Genomic DNA, 19410 nt, shown 5'->3' on the forward strand with positions numbered 1-19410 from the left:
TGAACCACTGACTTACAGGAGAGACACTTTGCATTCTCTTCCTAAGCTGTCCAGGCTTGAGTCACCACCACCTTCCTAAAACTGGCTTTGCAGCTATCTCCATGCACTTGAATTGCTGCAGGGAGGCAGAGTAGAGTTGCTTTTTATCCAGCTGAATAGTTAAGGAGCTGTTATCTCTTTTTAATTTCTGCTAATGACCTTGTGGTGTCTGGACTACGGCTGGGCTCTGTTTAAGCAGTTTGCTGGCTGTTTGAAGCAATAAAACTGACTGACAGGTTCCCACCGCCTCCCACACATGTGCACTAATCAGTACTGCAGCGTGGTCCAGAGAGTTTTATTGAGATTATAAAATGGTATGCTGTTGAAGTAGCATCTTCCATAGTTACACTGGGATTAGTATTTCCTTGTTCGGGACATGGAGCGTAATACCATTTTCTGTTGGGAAACCTGATCTATGTCCTGTGTTGTAGCAGAATCTGAGCAGAGATCTGGCTACCTCTAGAGAAGAGTGGCTGTGATGCAACCCTGCTTCAAAGAGGAGAAGGCTCTCAGTTTAAGTGCAGGGACTGTAAATTTCCTCTGTGCTCACCTTGCTTCCTGGGGCTGCTGGCTCCCTGCACTGCAAATGTGATGGCTGCAGGCGCCCCAGTGGGAGAGCTGCACCCCCCACCCCCCACACACAGAAGATTGAAGGATGCCTGATGCGGAGCTGGAATTGTAGCTGGGCTGCAGAACCCCTCCTGCTACCATGGTGGCTAGATCAGCAGGTTAACTTCCTTTTGTTGTAAGGGTGGGAACAAGCGCCCACCCAGCTGGCCAAACAAAATATGAAACTTAACCAATGTGGTGGAGGGGAACCCCACAGAAAGCAGTTCGATTGGTGAAGGATCTTTGAGTGTAGAGATGGTGGGGAGAGCAATGCACAGAGGGGTAGGTGGGGAGACAAGACAAATGACCCGGAGGGGGAAATCCTTTGAAAATTTCCCCCCAACTGTTTATTCCAGTGTATTTAGCATATTGATCCATAGTTTTATTGACTTGTGATGAGATTGCCTACTGGAAAGTAGCTCCAAACTGTGTGGTAGGTTAATTAACCTCATGGCCCTATCAGCTGTTTAGCTGGTCACGATCCAAGACTTTCTCAACCCATTTGATCATGAATCTATGTTGCTTCAAATAGTGCACTTTTTAAAATTGCTGGAGAAAGTGTGCTCTGAATCACAGTGCTGTGTTAAAAGTAGAAAGGGGGAATGAATGGTCTCCGGCAGAGTTTGACTATATGGGCAGGTAGTGCACAGCAAACTGGGGTGGAAATCTACCGTGCGCTAAAAGGTCTGTAGTGCACTTTGCTCTACTCCTGTTACAAACTGGGGTGGACATTTTAGTGCACTGTAGCAGGGTCCATGTGGCCAGCTAGTGTGCTGTAGATTTACACCTTGCCTTGCCATGCACTAATGTATTTCACTGCAGTGTGGAGCTTTTTTCACACCTGGGGTCGAGAAGCAGCAGACTATGTAAAAGAATCAGTGCACGCTTCTTTCGTCTGATCCCTAGGGAGCACCACAATTCCATGCCTGGGAAGGAGGCCTCGATGTAGTGTTTAGCATGTCAGGAATAATTTAATAGTCTAAGCCTAAGAAAGCAGTGCTAGAAACCTCCTTCACACCTGTCTTTACGTCTGTCAATCTGATCTACCATCAGTCAGTGGAAAGGCTAGTGGTGATCCCTGCAGTGGTCATGACCCCAATCTCTTGCCTACGCTGATCCACTCTTCTATACTTGCAGCTGGGCCTCTGTCATCTTAGCAATGTGAATCTCCTCTCTGTAACACCCACAGCCCTTGGGCCTTCTGATGCTAGGCCTACTCGGCGTCCGAGATGCAGTCTAGCACTTGGTATGGCTGCCGAGGTGGCTGGGGCTGCTCCTGTGAGGAGTGCAGGAGCTCTGTGGGTGCTGGTGTAGTGGCAGCACAGAGAGGCGTACATACTCCAGCTATAGAGTTTGGGGGCAGAGAGCCCAGGAGATAGACTGGGGGGTATCTGGCAATGAATAGCCCTGTGAAGGGTTGTTTTACTCCTGGAGTTTTGTTAGTGGTGACTGGGGAAGTGTGTCCATGCATTTTGTCGTTGCCCCACATGCTCCATGTGGAGGCAGGCAGGTAGGTGGAAACCAGCCCTTCTCCCAGATGCTGTTGGTGTCCTTCAAGTCTAAGCACTAGCGCGTGTTCGTGGAGAGAGAAGACTGACTTGCTGCTGTATGTAAATAGTCTGGGTCTCTTGTTGGAGCCGGGAAGTAGTTAATATGTCTCATGATTCAGGAGCATATAGTGCAGATGCCTCATGCCCACCAGCCCGCCCGGCCGTGCTCTCTGCTCTGGGTGTAGTGGTTACTCTGTCAGCCCTCCTGTGTCTGGAAATGCCTTTTACATGTTCCGCTCCCCAGAGAGCTTGACTTGGAGCTTTTGGTGTTGTTCAGAACCTGTGGCTGAATAATCTTCTCCTCCCTGCCTTAGCAAATATAAGAAACCTTTGTTTGCCTCCTTTCTGACTTGTCAGATTGAAATAGAGAGAGAAATTATAAACCTTTTCATTTCTGTAATATTTGCAAATATTACATTTGAAGCAGCGAGGTTAATTTACTTCTGTATTTGGCACTGGTGCGACCGCTGCTGGAATCCTGTGTCAAGTTCTGGTGTCCGCAATTCAAGAAGGATGGTGATATACTGGAGGGGCTTCAGAGACGAGCCACGAGAACGATTAAGGATTAGCCGGACCTGCTTCCTAGTGAGAGACGTAAGGAGCTCAGTCTATGTAGTGTAACAAAGAGAAGGTTAAGGGGTGACTTGATCACAATCTATAGGTACCTACATGGGGAAAAATAATGAGCTCTTCAGTCTAGCAGAGAAAAGTCTAACACTATTCAGTGGTTAGAAGTTGAAGCTGGACAAATTCAGACTGGAAATAAAATATAGATTTTTAACAGGTGAGAGTAATTAACCGTTGGAACAACTTACTGAGGGTCGTGGTGGAGTCTCCATCAGTGACCATTTTTAAATCAAGATGGAAGTTTTTCTCAAAGCTCTGCTCTGGGAATTACGTTGGGGCAGGTCTCTGGCCTGTGTTATATAGGAGGTCAGACTAGATCGGGGTAGGCAGCCTATGGCACTCGAGCTGATTTTCAGTGGCACTCACACTGCCCGGGTCCTGGCCACCGGTCCGGGGGGCTCTGCATTTTAATTTAATTTTAAATGAAGCTTCTTAAACATTTTAAAAACCGTATTTACTTTACATACAACAGTTTAGTTCTATATTATAGACTTATAGAAAGAGACCTAAAAACGTTAACATGTATGACTGGCACGCGACACCTTAAATCAGAGTGACTAACTGAAGACTTGGCACAGCACTGCTGACAGGCTGCCGACCCCTGGACTAGGTAATCAGGGTCCCTTCTGGCCTTGGAATCTACGAATGTGGAGGAGGAAGCTGAGCACTACCATTCTCTCCATTGCTGCATATCTGAGAAACTGCTTCTGACTCCAGCCCTGCCTTAGTGCAAGGCCCAGGCCCTGGGGATTGTACAGGGAGTTTAATGCTCAACTCCACAGCTCCAGCTGGAAAGGAGAGGTAGCCCCAGGCCAGACCACAGCAATATTAAAGCACCACAGCTTCCAAATCAAAAATTTGTCTTGAACTGAAGCTTTACCCAGTGGCTTCTTTGTGGAGTCCTGCAGTGACGTGAGGGAGAAGCAAAGGAAAAAGGGGCTGCTTTTGTGAAGCTTAATGCGCTAAAACTGATGGGAAAGAGTGTCTGAGAACACCTGGACTCCGACCTGAATCCTTGCCAAACCACAGGGTCCAGGTAGAAGGAGAAGGGGAGAGTGTTAAATAACAGGTCGCTAAGTCCAGGGCCAGAGCTGAGATTTACTGATATGTAGTAACGTTTCGTAGCCTGTTAAGTCTGTAGGCGCACGTGGGGAAAAATCCTTTGTCTTTTTAATTCTAATATTTTTTCCCCCCACAGGTATAGCCTTTACAGACCTCCCTGTAAGTACAACTATTTTCAGTATTCTAACTAGGGATGCAAATGAAAGGGAGGGGGACAGTAACGGGGGTGTATGATGTCTTCTGTTTAATGCCATGTTAAAGGGGTAGCACATGTTCCTAAATGATATGTTTCCCGTCTGCCTCTGTTGCATTGGGGTGAGAGTGTGCCCTTTTATGAGACCGTACAGTCTTATCGCTCACAAGCTCCCCATTAAGAATAGTTACCTCTCCTGGAATTGCCATGTGAATTCCTGCTTTATTACACCTTAAATGGCTGTCTCCTAAGAGCAGCTTTGTCTGCAGGGAGCACTGTGGGGTGTTCGCTTGAGGCTTAGCTTATGACAATGAACTTTAGCATCTCAAACCGTGTTAACAGAAAACACACCTGCTTGTTTGGTGTTACTGCTTCTAAACTCCCCTTGCTTCCATCCGAATACTGCAGCAAAGGGTCTTTCCCTTTCCAAGGTAGCGATTAGGGGTTGAGTGTCTGTGTCAGGAATGCTCAATTGTTCCTTCATTTTTAGGTCCCCTTACTCCGCCATCAGCTCTGCTAGCTGTTGGCAAGCCCTGCACACACCCTCTGTAACCAGCCATAGGCAATGCTGCTGCGAAGATGTGCTGAGCTCCGCTCTCTAAAGTTTCATAGTCTCTCCTTGGCTCTGCCAGCCTGCAATGTGTCAGGCTGCTCTCAAATCAGGAGCTTCCACATGGCGTTGCACTTGGCTGCGCCAGAGACTGTGAAAAGTAGTTGGAGGCTTATAAGAACACGGCTGTCTCAACGATTGTAAAGGAGTCCAAATTTTGTGGGCATCCTGCATGAGTCAACATTTTCTGCTTGCTCCTTGAATATGCTGTTCATCTATAATGCTTCAAACATGCAGGTCAGGAAGGAATTTTCCTTCGTGCGTATGGGCAGGGCCAGTGAGTTGTATTCCACTATATCCTGAGATTGCAGGGAGTGGGGTTGGACATTGGGCATTCTGCATGTGCCGCAATAATAGGGTTAAATACTCCCCCCGCAGTTCTCAATAGAGGTGCAGTTCTACAGATTAACGCCCAAGTTCAGCAAGGTGCAGCCTCGGTTCTGAGTGTTGCTTTTCAGTTAAAGGCGCACAGCTCTTCGGGTGTCAGCCGAACAAGTCCTGCGGTGACGCTCCAGTGTTCAGTACATATGTATGCAATAATGGCTGACAGTGAGGGTATTTCCTGGCCATTATTGCTCTTGTAGGTCTAACAGAACATTTCCCTCTAGTCTTTTTGCCCTGGCACCCAGACCTCTGTGGTGCTGCTCCTGTGATGTTTTGTGGACAGCATCGGTCTCTTCCAGGAAGCTAGTGCCCAGGGCAGGCCGCAGTGGGAAAGCAGGACTTCGTTGTGAGCACTGTTAGGGTTTGGCCTTGTGGATCTCACACCATGGAGTACAAATGAGTGGAAATGCTGCAGACAGCCAGTGCCACTTTCGTCAATGTGCTGGCTCTCCCCAAAGCCTCATACCGCCAGTGCACCCAGGCATATTGGCCCCAGCGTGCCACGCTGTGTACTAGTGACTTCTCCTCTGCCTGAGCCTGTCCCCGCTCTTCAGCAGAGCGCTGAATGAAGGGATGGAGCGGTCCATGCTTCCACGCCATAGGGGTGCTGAGCACGTCACTGGGACCCCAGTTACTGCCTGGTAACTAGAGCAGCAGTGATTCTCACGCCCCCTCGAAAGCCCATTTGACAATGAGGTGTATATGTCCAGTTGTGGAGGTGGCAAGGGGCAGGGAAATGCTGCAGAGCCCAAGACTTGATATCAGCACTTCCTCCGGAGAAGCAAAGGAAAAATGGGTTTCTCTCAGTCGGTCTTACGCATCCAGGCCCTTCCTCGTTCACAGCCCCAGACACCAGTGATGGCAGCAGGTTGCTGCTTGCAATTTGCTGTCTGGATGTTGTTTTATATCTGCTGACTGGTAGCTTGCCTGGACTTCCTCCTGACCCTCGACCTCACAGTCCCTGTGCTGCCAGCCTCATCCCCTGTCCTCCCTTTCCCATCCCAATTCCTGCCCCTCAGAGTCTCTCTCCCTCCCTACCTCCCCCCATTCCCTTGCTCCTGTTTACTCACCACCTCCTGTGGTCCCCTTCCCCTAGCCCTCCCCAGAGTCAGAGAGACAAACAGAGATAACAGGCTGTCTGACCTCTGTGCTGCTGCTTGATCCCTTTCCCCACCCACTGCCTGTTGGGTCTCTTCTTAGACTCTTTAGGGGGCACAGACCACATCTTCCTCTGGTTCTTAAAACCGTGTCCCGCAGGTTTGGTCTCTGATCCTGACTGGGGCCCTTGGGTTGCACAGCAGCATTAGGACTGATCAAGGCGCTCTTTAGGAATGGTAGCAGATCTCATAGTGCTTAGCATCAATACAGCTTCCAAGTGCTTTAGACCTTAGGAAATGTTTATGCATTGATATAGCAAGGGAGACGCGTCCAGATTAGTTGAAACACAATGTGCATTCATTGTAAGGTACAGCAGAGAGAACATAGCGTATAAAAGCTGTTAAACATTAACTGCGTTCTTCACATCCTTTGCCAGGGCTGTGAAAACTGTTCTAGAAGCTCTGCTGCAAAAGGGAATGGAAATAGGAAGATCTTCAGAAATCTTAACTGAGTGAGCCTTGTAGGATCCAAGGGTCTCGGACCCTAATAGGGCTTGTCCGATGTTCCTCGTGGGCACTGGGTGTAAAAGCTTTCCCCTCCATTGGTGGCCTATTCTTCTTGAAGCAAACTTTCTAGAGAACACCGAGACAGGCAATAAGCAGCATTTCCTTGACCAGTTGTAGGGAAGTTGTGGGGCTGAATTCACTTGTGGGGTGACTCTGACTTCAGTGAGCTTACACCAGGAATTTAAATTGGTCCTTCAGCCCATTACCTGTCAGGGAACAGTTTCCTTGCAGAGAGTTCAAAACCAATTTGTTTTCCTTTACTGCAGGGGTGGGCAACCTTTTATTTATCAGGAGCCATAGACCCACTGAAAAAAATCAATGGCGGGCCACAAACGTTCAACTCACCTGCTCAGGGGGGTGCGGAGGCTCAGGGTTTCCCCCACAGCAGGGCAAGCCGGCACTTGAGGCTCCAGCCCCACAGGGGGGCACCAAGACTCAGGGCTTCCCTCCTGCGGTGGGGGGAGCTGGTGCTCACAGCTCCAGCCCCGTGGGCGGGAAGCCCTGAGCTTTGGCACCCCTCACAGGGCTGAAGCTGCGAGCGGTGGCTCGCCCAACCACAAGGGGAAGTCCCGTCCCCCCACCCCCGGCAGGTGAGTTGAACATGTGTGGCCCGCAGGCTGGATGAAAATGAGCAAGGGGCCAGATCAGGCCCACGGGTCATAGGTCCCCTACCCCGGCTTTACTGGTACCAATGGGCCTTGGGTAAAATCCACAGCCCCTAGCAGCACTGCTTATAGGTTAAGTGGTGAGTGCTGATTTTTCCAATCTCAAGAAGTATGAATGGACACACTCAACTCAAAAATTGCATTTCTCTGAACGTTTATCTACATTAGACTATTATCACTGAAAAGTTAGCCAGAAATGACTTCATCAACAGGAACAGGTTTAAGTGAATTTAAAAAAGCCACTCTTAAACTGAGTTCCATGTAGGGGTTTGCACTGGTTTAACTAAATCAGTTTAAATTTAAACCAGTGCAACTTTCTCCTGCATCCAAGCCCAGACAGTGTCAGACATTCTCTCCTTTCCTGAAAAGACCTGCATAAAGATCCGTGGGAGAGCAGAAAAGCCCTTGCATGTTTTTCAGGGCATGTTTTTAATGTCAGGCAATACTGTTTAAAGGGGGCTATAATTTTAAGTGTTTAAATCAGGATTGGATGCGTTTCTAAATGATATGCTCTGGGGATTATTTGGGCGAAGTTCTACGGGCTGTGTTATACAGGCGATCAGGTTTGGTTCTGTCTGACCTCGGAATCTTTGAATGTAGTAGAAATGGGAAATTTTTTTAAAATGTAGTCCGTTTAAAAAATTCGTATCATCAGTGCCCCATTAATATCTGCCCCCAGTTACGCCTACGCACTGGTGAGAGTTGAGGCAGCCCATTGTGCAAACAGTGTCCTAAAAGTGCAGATCAGCTCTGCAGAGTGACCAAGGCACCTTACCCAGGAAACCTGCTCCCTGTGTGTTGCTGAGTCCTATCTGCCAAAGGTTTTGCTAGTTGACTCTCATTAGCTTTGTAGATCCACTATGTTTCCAGTGGGTGTGAAGCCAGGCTGCTCTCAGGGAAGATGATGGCCCCTTATTCGCTGTGCTAGGACCAAGCAGGGAATGAGGCTGTGGGAGAGGAGGCAGCAGCGAGGGGAGTTGGGTTAGGAAACTAAGCGGGGTCCGGGGAATGTGGAGAGCAGGAGGTAGACTGGGGGAGAGGTGCAGGGGATGTGGCGTGACAGAGGGGAATATGAATATAGAGAATGTTCAAGTGAATGCAGGAGGTAGGTGGGGAAGAAGAGACAGTGGGGGGAGCACTGAGGGAGACAGCAAGGCAGGATAGGCAGCTGCCCCACTCGGTAGGGGTGGGGATAGAATGGTAGCTCCCTGCACCCGTAGGATCGGAGAGTGTAAGGGACGTTTGCTCCGATCAGTGAACAAGGAGGCTACGGTTTGTGTGCGAGAGAGGCTGCATTGTGATCACTCTCAAAGGGGGGGCTGGCAGTTTCTGCTGACGGTGAAAAAATCTGAAGGAAAAAACAGAGACATATCGTTTTTAATGTGTCATGATTTTTTGGGTCTGACTTGTGGCTTTGGAAGGCTGTGGGCTGGCGATACTGAAACAGGTTGGAGGCCCAATGCATAGACTGACAAGATGATAGTCTCTGTTGGAGGCTTTTCCTTATTGCCAGTTCTGTTTGAAGGGGAGGGGGATCTCTAGCTCCACTCCTTAAATACCACAATTCCCCCCTGTGCCATCTCCTCGCTGTGCTGTGGTGCACAGGCACTGAGTGGTGTGAGCTGCATCTGAATTAGCCCACCTACGTAACCCACCAGTTCTTGCTCATGGATGTGATACAAAGGAGATGCTGAGTCAGTGATGCACCCAGTTTTATTTCCTCCTTTCCTTTCCCAGCCTGGGGGGGGGGGGGGAGAAGGGGAAGAAATGAGTGTTGTGTGGAGCAGCCGTTTCTACTCCCTGTTTTGGCATTTCAAACACCAGAAACGTACAGTGCCAGCCGTTCATGTCTCAGTCGGCCGAACAGGCTAAATGCAGATCTTTTTGGAGGAGAAAAGCATGCTCCAGTTCACTGGATTTGAAATGCCAGCTTTGCTGGAAGGTTCTTTGAGGAAGGGAGAAGTCGCACTGTCTCATCTGCCCAGCATACCGATTGCTTTTAAAACCTTAGAGCAGAAGGAAAGGATCCAAAGGAGTTCTTCAGTTACTTGTTTCCTCAGAATCCAGTGAGGTTGCTTAGCTGTGGAGCATGAAGCCTGGACCATCAGACTGCTCTCAGGCACTGACGTTACCTTGGGACAGATCCCTGGCCGTGTCCTGAGAGGTGTCGCACCAGCATCTTCTGCTGTTCTGTTTTGTTGCATCTCACATGGCAGCTGGAAAGTGAGGCCCACCATTTAACACTCACTAGCAAGTGCACGAAACTAAACAAGCCAGAGTTTTGACTTTTCCTCTCTCTGTGACCTGGAGATTTCAGGAGCCTCAAAGTGGCAAGTAAACTGTGTGGCCACTTCTCCGAAATTCCACTCTGCCTTTATTCCTTTAACTCGTAACAGGAGGTGGCATCCTTGGCTCCAGCATAGGCTCCCATATGGTCAGGTTGGTAGGAACTGCTTGGCACGTGTAGTCCAGTGTCATCTATCAAAAAAGAGAGGCCCCGTGGCCGTCTCTGCAATAAAGTTCTCACCTATCCTCGAACTTCTCTGACAGTCCCTAGTTACTGAGCTGTGTTTCTCTGTGCGATAGCGCTCAGGCAGGAAGTTTGGGCATTCCCTTTGGCACTTGGGCCATTTTACTCCTTGTTTTACCATGATGGGGCCCTAATGTGAAGAGTTAGCTACAAGGCAACAGAATAAAGCAGGGAGATATTTACTGTCAGTGATTCCCAAACCGCGGTCCTCAGATCACCCCTGGTTCCTGGCACACTTGCTGCTGGCCCATGGAGTGGGCTGGTCACATGGTGCCACCTCTGCCCCTTGTTTCCAGTGAGTGTATCACACTGACTCCTAGCTGCCTGACTAAGCGATTGTGATTGTGAACAGGAGAAGTGGCCAGGAGACTCTCTAAGGTGTGGTCCACACAATGAAATATTTGGCAAGCCCATGCTCTGCGTGTTGTCTCCCCTCATTCTTCCACATGCCATGGAGATTGGATACCTCATGGCACTGTTTAGAGAATCTCCGAAGGTTTTGATTGGGGCAGGATTGGTACGGGACTAACTTAAATGGCATCCATTTGCTTGTACTGGGTTTAGTGACTGTCTCCCCAAACTTGAATCACATCATCTCAACCCTCCAGGAGCTGAATGATGTGTTGGTTGATGTTTGGAGAGACTGTCGCATTGGCACTGCCACTTGGAAATGAAATTGAACCCTGGGTAGTGAACTTGCTGGTTTGGTTGGCATCATTGGCGAGCCGAGTTAACTACAGGTCCCTCTTGCTACCCCACCTGCTGTGCGGGACAGTCCTTGGAGCGGGGCTGATTGTGCCCTTGAAGTGGGTCCTGCATCCTTTCCCTTTTGCCCAGAGATGCAAGATGTTTGGATAGCAGCTGTCTATCAGGGTGTGGGGAAATGAAGGTGAAAGTGTTTCCTAGAATAGAGAGCCTGTCTGGACCAGCCGTCTAGTTGGGTTAGTTGTGGTAAGGGGGAGACCTCCCCCAAGATGCTGGCATGGGAGCTCTCCCATCAGTTGGGTAACTTAGTCACCTTACTAATACAAACACTTGTCTTTCAATCTCTGTAACTGTCCTGGCTCCTGCATTGTGGTAGAAATCTCACAACCCTCTGGAAGAACAGATTGACGGATCACACCCGCTTGTTGTGACGTAGATCTCCGTCCTTCGGGAAGGCAGCCCAATGTGCTGGGTTCATGCCACGCCTTTTCGAGCAGCAGGAACTGGGCTCTTGAGCCTGGGGCTGTCACCAACCTAGAGAAGCCACAGTTGCCTCTTGCCCCTTGTATTACAAGTTGTGGTTTTAAACACTAGCTTCCCCTGCCCTTGCAGCCCATTCCTGAGGGCCAGAGACAAACCCACGTGCTCCTCTCGGAGCCCATGGGAAAGGGTTGGGAAGCATTAATGTGGCTTTCTTTCTTTTTTGCAGTCAAATCTCTATCCCACTGTGGGGCTGCAGACGCCAGGAGAGATCGTAGACGCCAACTTCGGGCAGCAGCCGTTCGTGTTTGACATTGAGGACTACATGAGGGAGTGGCGAGCAAAGATTCAGGGCACCATTAAGCGGTTTCCCATAGGAGACAGACTAGGCGAGTGGCAAGCAATGCTGCAGAAGTGAGTCTCTGCTGCAGTCTTCCTTTCTTCTACTTTTCTAGGCTTAGACGTAGCACCTGTCTGACAGATGCTGCAGAATGAGCAACGGTAACGCAAATTCTGTCCTGCTCCCTTACGCTGTGTGACGGTCCAGGGAGGCCTGCTTAACATTTAGTGCCAGGCTCTTGAACGCATCACTAAGCGTTCTCCTAGTGACGATCCAAAACCTGGTCTGCCATTCCTGCCCTGCTCAGGATGAAACCCTTTTCCACTCCGATCTGTAGGAGCTATGTCAGGGTGAGGAGATTAAGGGATTGGTGTAAGCGGAGTTAAAACTTAAGTCAACGTCATTCTGGTGCTCAAGGGTGGGGAAAAGCCACACCCCTGAGTGCCGGAGTGATGCTGATCAGTCCCCCAGTGTAGGCACAGCTAGGTCGATGGCAGCATGCTTAGGTGTGTTTCAAGTGCAGACAAGCTACCATCAGGTAGGTAGGCGGTGTTCCTACAGGGATGGAAAAACCCCTTCCGTCGTCATAGGCTGCGTCTACACTTCAGGGTTATGCCAGCTTAGCTACAGTGCCATAGCTGCTATCCCCTCTAGGGTAGACATGGCTTCATTCAGCCCTCTGGAGACGCAACTCTTAAGGGAACTCACGGAGTCCACGTCAGCTAGGCACTCGGGAATGTTTCTTTGGTGCTTTTCCTCAAGGCTTCTACAAGCCTCACTTTTAGTCTCGTGCCCTGGAACAGGGCAAAACTCGGCTCCTCTTGAGGCAGCCAGCCCTCCCTCTCCTCCCCTCCCCCGCAGTCGGTTGCAGGGTCATTAGTGAGTGCATAACGCAAGTTTGCCCTCATTTGCTGTGTAATTGGGCTCCAAAGACTAAGCTACTATTTTCTTAAGTGGTGTCTGGTCCTTCTGGCTCTGAAATGAGCCTTCCAAAGGTGGCCAGTGTCTGCCTGAGTCTGCAGACAGCCTGAAATGACAGCCCTGAGGGGTGTGTACTATCTCGATGGGCTGCTGTTTGAAACTTAATGAGCATTTACACGCCAATATTTGCTTCACTGCTGATCGTTTTGGTAAAACATCATGCTGATGTGCTCATCCAATTGTGTGGCTCTGAGCGGCAAGTTATGGACATGGTATGTTGTGAAGAGCTGTTGATAGAGAGTGGAAAATGAATTCCATTCCCTTTCCCCCTCTGAGTGTACGCAGGGGAAGGAGGGCAGGCGGGAGGGAAGGAGGAGATGCTTTCGATATGGGGGAGATGATGTCTCTACTGCTTCCTGGGGGCCAGGAGCCCAAACAGCCTCCCACATTTTCTCAGTGCCACAGGCCCCAATTTGCCCTTCACCTGGGAGTCCACACTTCCTGTTTTCCCCAGGACAGTGCTCGGGACAGTTATGTGTTGTCAATGCAAAATCTGCAGCATACTAAAAATTGTGCAACGAGAAATGTATGGAATTTAGTAACCGAGATGACAGGATCTCCTGTACTGGTTAGGAGTGGGCAGGAGGACTGGGCATGGTGACATGAGAGGTCCTGGGGGGCAGTGACACGTGAGGGAGGGGTAATTTAGGTTTCATGTGCCACACAGGACATGGAGCCTTGTCAGAAAGAATACTGGCCTAGTCCTCCTGGCATGGGGCAGAGTGCTCTGTGGCTGTTTTCTCCAGGCCCCTTCCAGTCCAGGAACAAAGGAGCTGGAGTCCTGAGCTCCGGCCATGTCATAAACTCCCCACCTCATGGAAACACGAGTACCTCCTCCGTGGAGAGGGCTAACCAGGGATCAGCTGAGGGCATTGTGGCGAGTCAGGCCACGTCTACACTGGGAATGCTTTGGAATAGTGGTGTACCATGCCGGCACAGCACTCCTCGACTGAACACCGCTATACTGGCCAAGTAACGCTTTGCACCAATACAGTAAAACCACCCCCCCGAGCACAACAAACCATACCAGTAAAAGCACAGCTCTGGCAGTGTGGCTGTGTCTACCCTAGGGACTTCTGCTGGCACAGCTATATTGGTCAGAGATCACACCTCACTTCACCCCTGACCGACAGCTACGCAACCAGACATCTGTAGTGCCGATAGACATGCTTTGTCATTTCAGTAGCTGCTGTTTGGTCTGAGAGCACCCCACCAAAACAAGCCAATAGGATGTGGTCTGTCCTCCAGGAACTGATCACAAATGCGGGTGTCCTGCAGAACTGACCCCATGTATCAGGCCCACGTGCCACAGAGTCCAAGAAACCGTCTGTGCCCTGAACTCCCAGGTAGTACATTCTGAAAGGCACGGACGGAGACAGTGTGGTCCAGGGGAATTGACTGGATTGGGCACATGTCCGCAAGGTGAATGATGACCTGTGCTTGGAGAAGGGAGCTTGATGTGGCAGCGTTCCTAAAAGGGAGTTCTCCAGCTGTAAGGGACACCTCCCCCCTCCCGCCACATACACCGGTTTTCACTAGTAAGAGTGGCTGATAAAGGGATGCAGCCACTAGTAAGGGCTGCATACTGATAAATCATTCTTCCTTCATGTTGCTCTGATCCCTTGGTGTCCATGCTGACTGATTTTAGCCACTGCTGTGGAGAATCTGAAATAGCATGAAATGTAGCTGAGCTGGTGTGACTGGCTGTGAGAGATGTGTAGGATCCCAACACTGGTAATGCAGGAGCACCTGAAGTGTGCCTGATACCTGACGGCATCCCGACAGAAACCAGAGGTACGAGACAGCAGAGGAAGGAAGCCTGGATGAGCCAGAAAAGCTCCCAGCACTGCAGGCTGTACCCGAGTGCGCTCCGTGCTTGTGCTCTGAGCATCACTAAGGCGCGCAGTCCTACCTGGAGTGTTTCTGTAGGAGTTCTGTGTCTACAATCCCATCAGCACGCTTGGCCTTGGGGATGTTTACCAGTCTGGCAAGACCAGACCTGGGCTAGCCTGGGACTGTGAAGATCATTAGCTTTGCCTTGCCTTAACATGAAAGCAGCCTGCCAGAACAGCCAGCAGCAGTTTATTTTGATACCATGTAGCACGTTCCTCGGAGGAGTAACATATCTCAAAGATTTCAGGAGCTGTTCCTGACTGGACATGTGGCACTCAGCTAGCCAATGCGGAACATTCTATTGCAGTAAATATGCCAGGCATCGAACCCGTGAGTTGGTGCTGGTAGTAAACTAGCACAAAGGACAGGGTACTGCACTGGTCAGTTGACAGGGGTGGCTGCTGAGAGGCTGTGATGCCAAGGACAGAAATATAATAACGCGGGGCGGCTCCGATTTCAGTTAGCTGTCTAGTGCAGTTTAAATACCTACAGTAAGGAGTGAGATAGCTCTGGCTACTGAATTCAACTTAACTGAAAGCCAGCCCAGTGCTTAGCTCCCATCCACTTGCTGTGTTCTTAGCGTTTCGGCCTTCTTAATGAGAGATGTTTGCTGTTATGTCCCAGGTGACTAGAAGTCCGAGCTTTTATTGTTCCTGTCTTCACTGCACTCATTAAACTTCCTGAGCCCGGGGCTCCATGTAAAGTATGAGGTGGATTCAACGGACACAGTCGTCTTGGTTGTTCCAGGCTTCTGATCAGGAATCCGAAAGGGTTAAGCCCATGATGTTATACTACCAGACCAGCCTCTTGGGCTATTCTATTCCAGAACTGAAGCATGTCAACTCACTCTATTTCTGACTTTAACCATGAGACACTCAGTCACATGTATGCTGCAAACTGTCTTCCAAAACTTTGGCATGCAATGATTCAAGCTTCTGCAGTGGCACCAGGACTGACTTTACAAGCTTTTCCGACCGTTTGGTGGTAACTACGCCGTTTGTTTCCAGTGTGGCTAGGTCTCTCTGTTGCCCTGAAAAGCAGTTCTCCTTGCTGTAGTGAAGAGGTTCCCAGATGGGGAACCCAAAGATTGGCTGTTGAAAGAGCTATGAAAAATAGCTTTGGGTTGTAGCTCATTCACCTGGAGTTTGCTTTTGGGCACAAGAGATGGGCAGAAAGCTGCCCCGGAGGGAGGCTGGCTGGCTGTGAAGAGGGATGGCTGGTCAGCACCTTCTGCAGTGCATACCAAGCAGGCTGGTGTTACAGTACTGGGTGTGGTTGTGACAAGGAGGATCCTGGCAAGTACTTGTTTGCCTCTTATAGCAGTGAGTGGAATCCAGTCTCCGAGCAAGTCACTGGGCAGTTTTTAAAAATAACAAAGCTGGTAATCCCATCCGAACTGCAAATGTGTTGCTGGCTCCCAAAAATATTTCCCTCCTATAGAGAGAGTCATCTGTTTGAAAACCCATCCAGGTCCTGTCTCCTTGGTCAGTCTTAACCAGCAGCCAGCTGGATAGAGAAGCTGTTTCCAGGCCACCATTTAAGGTGTTGATGAAGTCTACATAGCACTAACATTTAAATGACAGAGACAGCGAGAAGGCGCAAGATGGATTCGACAAGGAAAGCTCCCTGCTGTCACTGGGGAAATATATTTCTACTGCATATATTGTCTGACAGCACAGTGAAAATATTCGTTTTTACTTCCAACGTTTCAGGATGAAAACGTAATTCAGAAATCACTAATGCATGTGTTAAATAAGTGCTCAAATTTTGAGTGCATGGTAAATCACTTGTTAGTGTCTGGGGGTAGTATGAACGTGAAGGCACCCATTCCATTATCTGTTGCATTGTTGAAAAAAGCATTTAATGATCAGAACTCAGGACACCTGAGTTCCGTTTCTAACTGTTACTCAACTTCTCGATGTCTTGGTTTTCCTGTCTGTCAAATGCAGATGCTGGTCTGCTTCCAAGGAGACAGAGGCTAAATTAATTAGTTTGTAAACTGCTTTGAGATCTTTGTACAGAAAATGCTGAAATAGTAAAGAGCAAAACAAAGCAAAAGCTCTTACGGTCCTGAATGGCTTGTAGCACTGGTAATGGAATGTGGAATCTTTCCCTTTTGGGTCACATGTCCATTTCCAGGTCCAGCCCAGGTCAGTTATAAGAAGATCAAATGCCATCTGATGTCTTGACGTCTGTTTTTAAATGAATTTGGGGGCCTCAGCCCAATTCCCAGTGGACAGGGGTTTACGTTGCAATTAGCACTGATTGAACCTCAGGAATAAGACACTGGTTGTGTTCTAGCAGGGCTGAGTTGAGTAGCTTTTCCTGCTGCTGAAACTGCAAGAGCACCCGTGTTGATTCCCCCCCCCCCCCCCCCCCCCGCGCGCGCGCTATGGTTCCTCTGTTTTAGTGATGCATATCATGCTGTTTTTATTTTCTTATTTCCTAGTATGGTGTCTTCCTACCTGGTTCATCATGGGTACTGTGCAACAGCGACGGCCTTTGCCAGAGTGACAGAAACCACAATCCAGGAAGAACAGACCTCCATAAAGAACAGGCAAAGTAAGACTCTGTAGAGCACTCTTCTTCCTTAGGTTCCATCTCCAAGTCCCAGCCCTTCCCTTTGTCTCTCTCCTTCACCCCTTAGGCTCCTATCCCTGCAAACTCATGGCCTAGCAGCTTGGCACATCAGGCTAAGAGTTGCTGCAGGGCAGGAGGTACTTTCTTGGAGATGGGGCCCAGTTCTGGAACAATGTAGCTGATTACCTCTGATGTTAAAAGAGCTGATCTCCCCTAACAGTTGCACTGAGACCCCAGAGATATCTTTGATTTGGGGCTTTAGATTCCCACTGGCAGCAGTCTTGTTAACTTGATTATGAGGGCTGGGGGCCGTAGAGGCCTTAACATATCTGCCTGGTTTTACTGTGGCACCCATTACAAATGAATCAAGCCAAACCATGGTCAAATTCATTTCATGTTTTCTGCTTATGAAGGGCTTTGCAAATTCATGACTGAGGTGCATGAGCAGAGCTGGGTAGAGAGCCATGCACCACACCTGTCTGCTTTGCCTGCTGCATCAGCTAATATGGTTCACTTCTTAATGTCCAGGCCACCAGCTTCCACATGCATACAATGTGCTGTTTATTTTCTTTGAACCATTCTAACTACCTTGCTCGTGGAAAAATACATCTTTGAAGAGAAGTCTCCCACTGGATTACTAAGGAATTGGAGAGCACTTGGAATGCAATCTTTAGAATCCCCCTACAGAATCGTGGAGCATTGGGTCCAGTCTTGCATCTTTTTCCATCCTCTCCTGGCTGCTGAGTTCCATTTTCATCCCCTGATGCTCTGCTGTTCTGTCCTGCTCTGCTGCACATGCCTCCCTCCTCCTTGTGATCTGTCTCCCGCGTGGCTGTCATGTCCTGTCACACCTATGTTCCATTCCTCTGTCGTTGTCTGGAACCCACGTTTCTTATACACGCTCAATGAGTGTTCAGGCTAGAAGACTCCTCTGCCCAGGGGCCTGGGATGACCTGCAGTTGCTGCCCCTCCCTCCACGATGCCCATGCAAGGCTTCTGACTGTCCACTCCTCTGCTGACAGGCCACAACTGGAGCAGCAAAGCAGAAACAGCTTGAAATGGGCAGGACTCTGCCCTGCTGCCGCTTTGATGGGAGAGGGAAGAGGCTGCAAAGCAGAAGTGTTTTTTGTAGATTTCAATCTGCTTTGGTGTCAGTGGTTTTATTAGTACGTGGGTTATCTGCCCAACCTGATAGGGATATCTGATGTGGGGTAGTACTGCCACAGTCATCTGTGGGAAAGGAGACTAAACCGCGCTAGAGAAGGAGATGTCGCTGTGTCCCGGTGAAACTGAGACAGATGAAAATGGGCTCTGTAAGATACAGGCAAATCAAGAGAGAAAGTACAGGAACAACACAGGCAGGGAGACAGAAATAGAATCAAAGGAGGAGAAGCATCAAAGGCAGAGAGAAACCAGTGAGAGCCTGCAAACCAGAAAAGGAGGAGAGGGTGAAAGAAAGGCAGTGAAGAAAACTGCCATGGAGATGAACAGGAGGAATAAAATGAATGAGACTCAAAAGGCAGGTCTCAGCCATTGGAGTTAGCTGACTCTCATGCTACAGTTTAATTGAAGGGACAGTGACAAGATAAATAGACGATTTTTAATCTATCTAAAGGAGAGAGGATTCTGAGAAGCGGGAGCGTGTGCAGCCGGAGTATTAGAGCAGGGAACTGGCAGTCAGGACTCCTGGGTTTTATTGTCAATTCTGGCACTGACTTGGGCAAGTTTCAGCCCCCAGGCTTTAGTTCCCCATGTGTAAAACGGAGTTAATACTTGCCTCCCTCAGACTGGAGGTTTAGACTCAGGGTGTGTCTACACTACAATTTTGGTGTAATTTAGGTCACTCAGTGGTGTGAATAATCCACACCCCTGAGCACATAAATTACACTGACCTAAACGCCGGCGTAGCCAGCGCTATGTCAGTGGGAGAGCGTCTCCTGCCGACGTAGCTACAGCCTCTCATGGAGGTGGAGTTATAATGCCAGCCGGAGAGCTCTCTCCCCTCAGCTTAGAGCATCCTCATTGCTAGCGCTTCTAGTGTAGACTAGCCCTCAGCCTCCAGTGTTTGCAAAGCACCTTGAGATCATCCAATGAAAGTGCAGCCTGTTTTGTGATTTGCTAATTACGCTTAGGGAAAACCTACAAGCTACAGAGCATTGTAAACGAGCAGCTGGTGCCTTCGTCCCTTCTCTGGGTGCGCTGGGATTAACGACTGCTTAGTCCCTGCCCCAGGCCTGGCATCCCAGCCAGCAGAGCAGATCAGTTGGCACTAGCACTGATGGGTGGATTGTGACCACGAGTGGGGTGACCTGGCCTCCTGCTTTGTATCCCTGAATCTTTTAAAACGTCCGGTTTGAACTAGTTCAGTCCTCATTGTTCCTGGAACCGGCTTCCTGAGATCTTGGTGTGCAGCTGATTTGGGATTGTGCCTCTGTAGAGAGAACCCAGAATGCTCCATGCCCTTGTTTCCCCCCAACGGCCTGATGGGCCCTGACCAG

The 19410-nt window shown here is 49.4% G+C and overlaps 1 protein-coding gene across 3 annotated transcripts in view; it reads left to right on the forward strand.

Annotated features, from left to right (window-relative positions):
* Positions 1 to 19410, forward strand: part of LOC112115018 (ran-binding protein 10) — a 150944-nt gene that overhangs the window by 119545 nt on the left and 11989 nt on the right. For 2 of the 3 annotated variants that reach the window (XM_026653844.1, XM_026653845.1), the window contains exons 5-7: positions 4024 to 4046; positions 11348 to 11532; positions 16782 to 16894. In XM_026653844.1, coding sequence (XP_026509629.1) covers positions 4024 to 4046; positions 11348 to 11532; positions 16782 to 16894 — 321 coding nt within the window. The remainder of the gene's footprint in view (positions 1 to 4023; positions 4047 to 11347; positions 11533 to 16781; positions 16895 to 19410) is intronic. The other variant, XM_024211987.3, reaches the window with a different exon arrangement.

This window comes from Terrapene carolina, unplaced genomic scaffold, assembly GCF_002925995.2.
Source record: "Terrapene carolina triunguis isolate 2854851 unplaced genomic scaffold, T_m_triunguis-2.0 Scaffold166, whole genome shotgun sequence".
NCBI lineage: Eukaryota > Metazoa > Chordata > Testudines > Emydidae > Terrapene > Terrapene triunguis.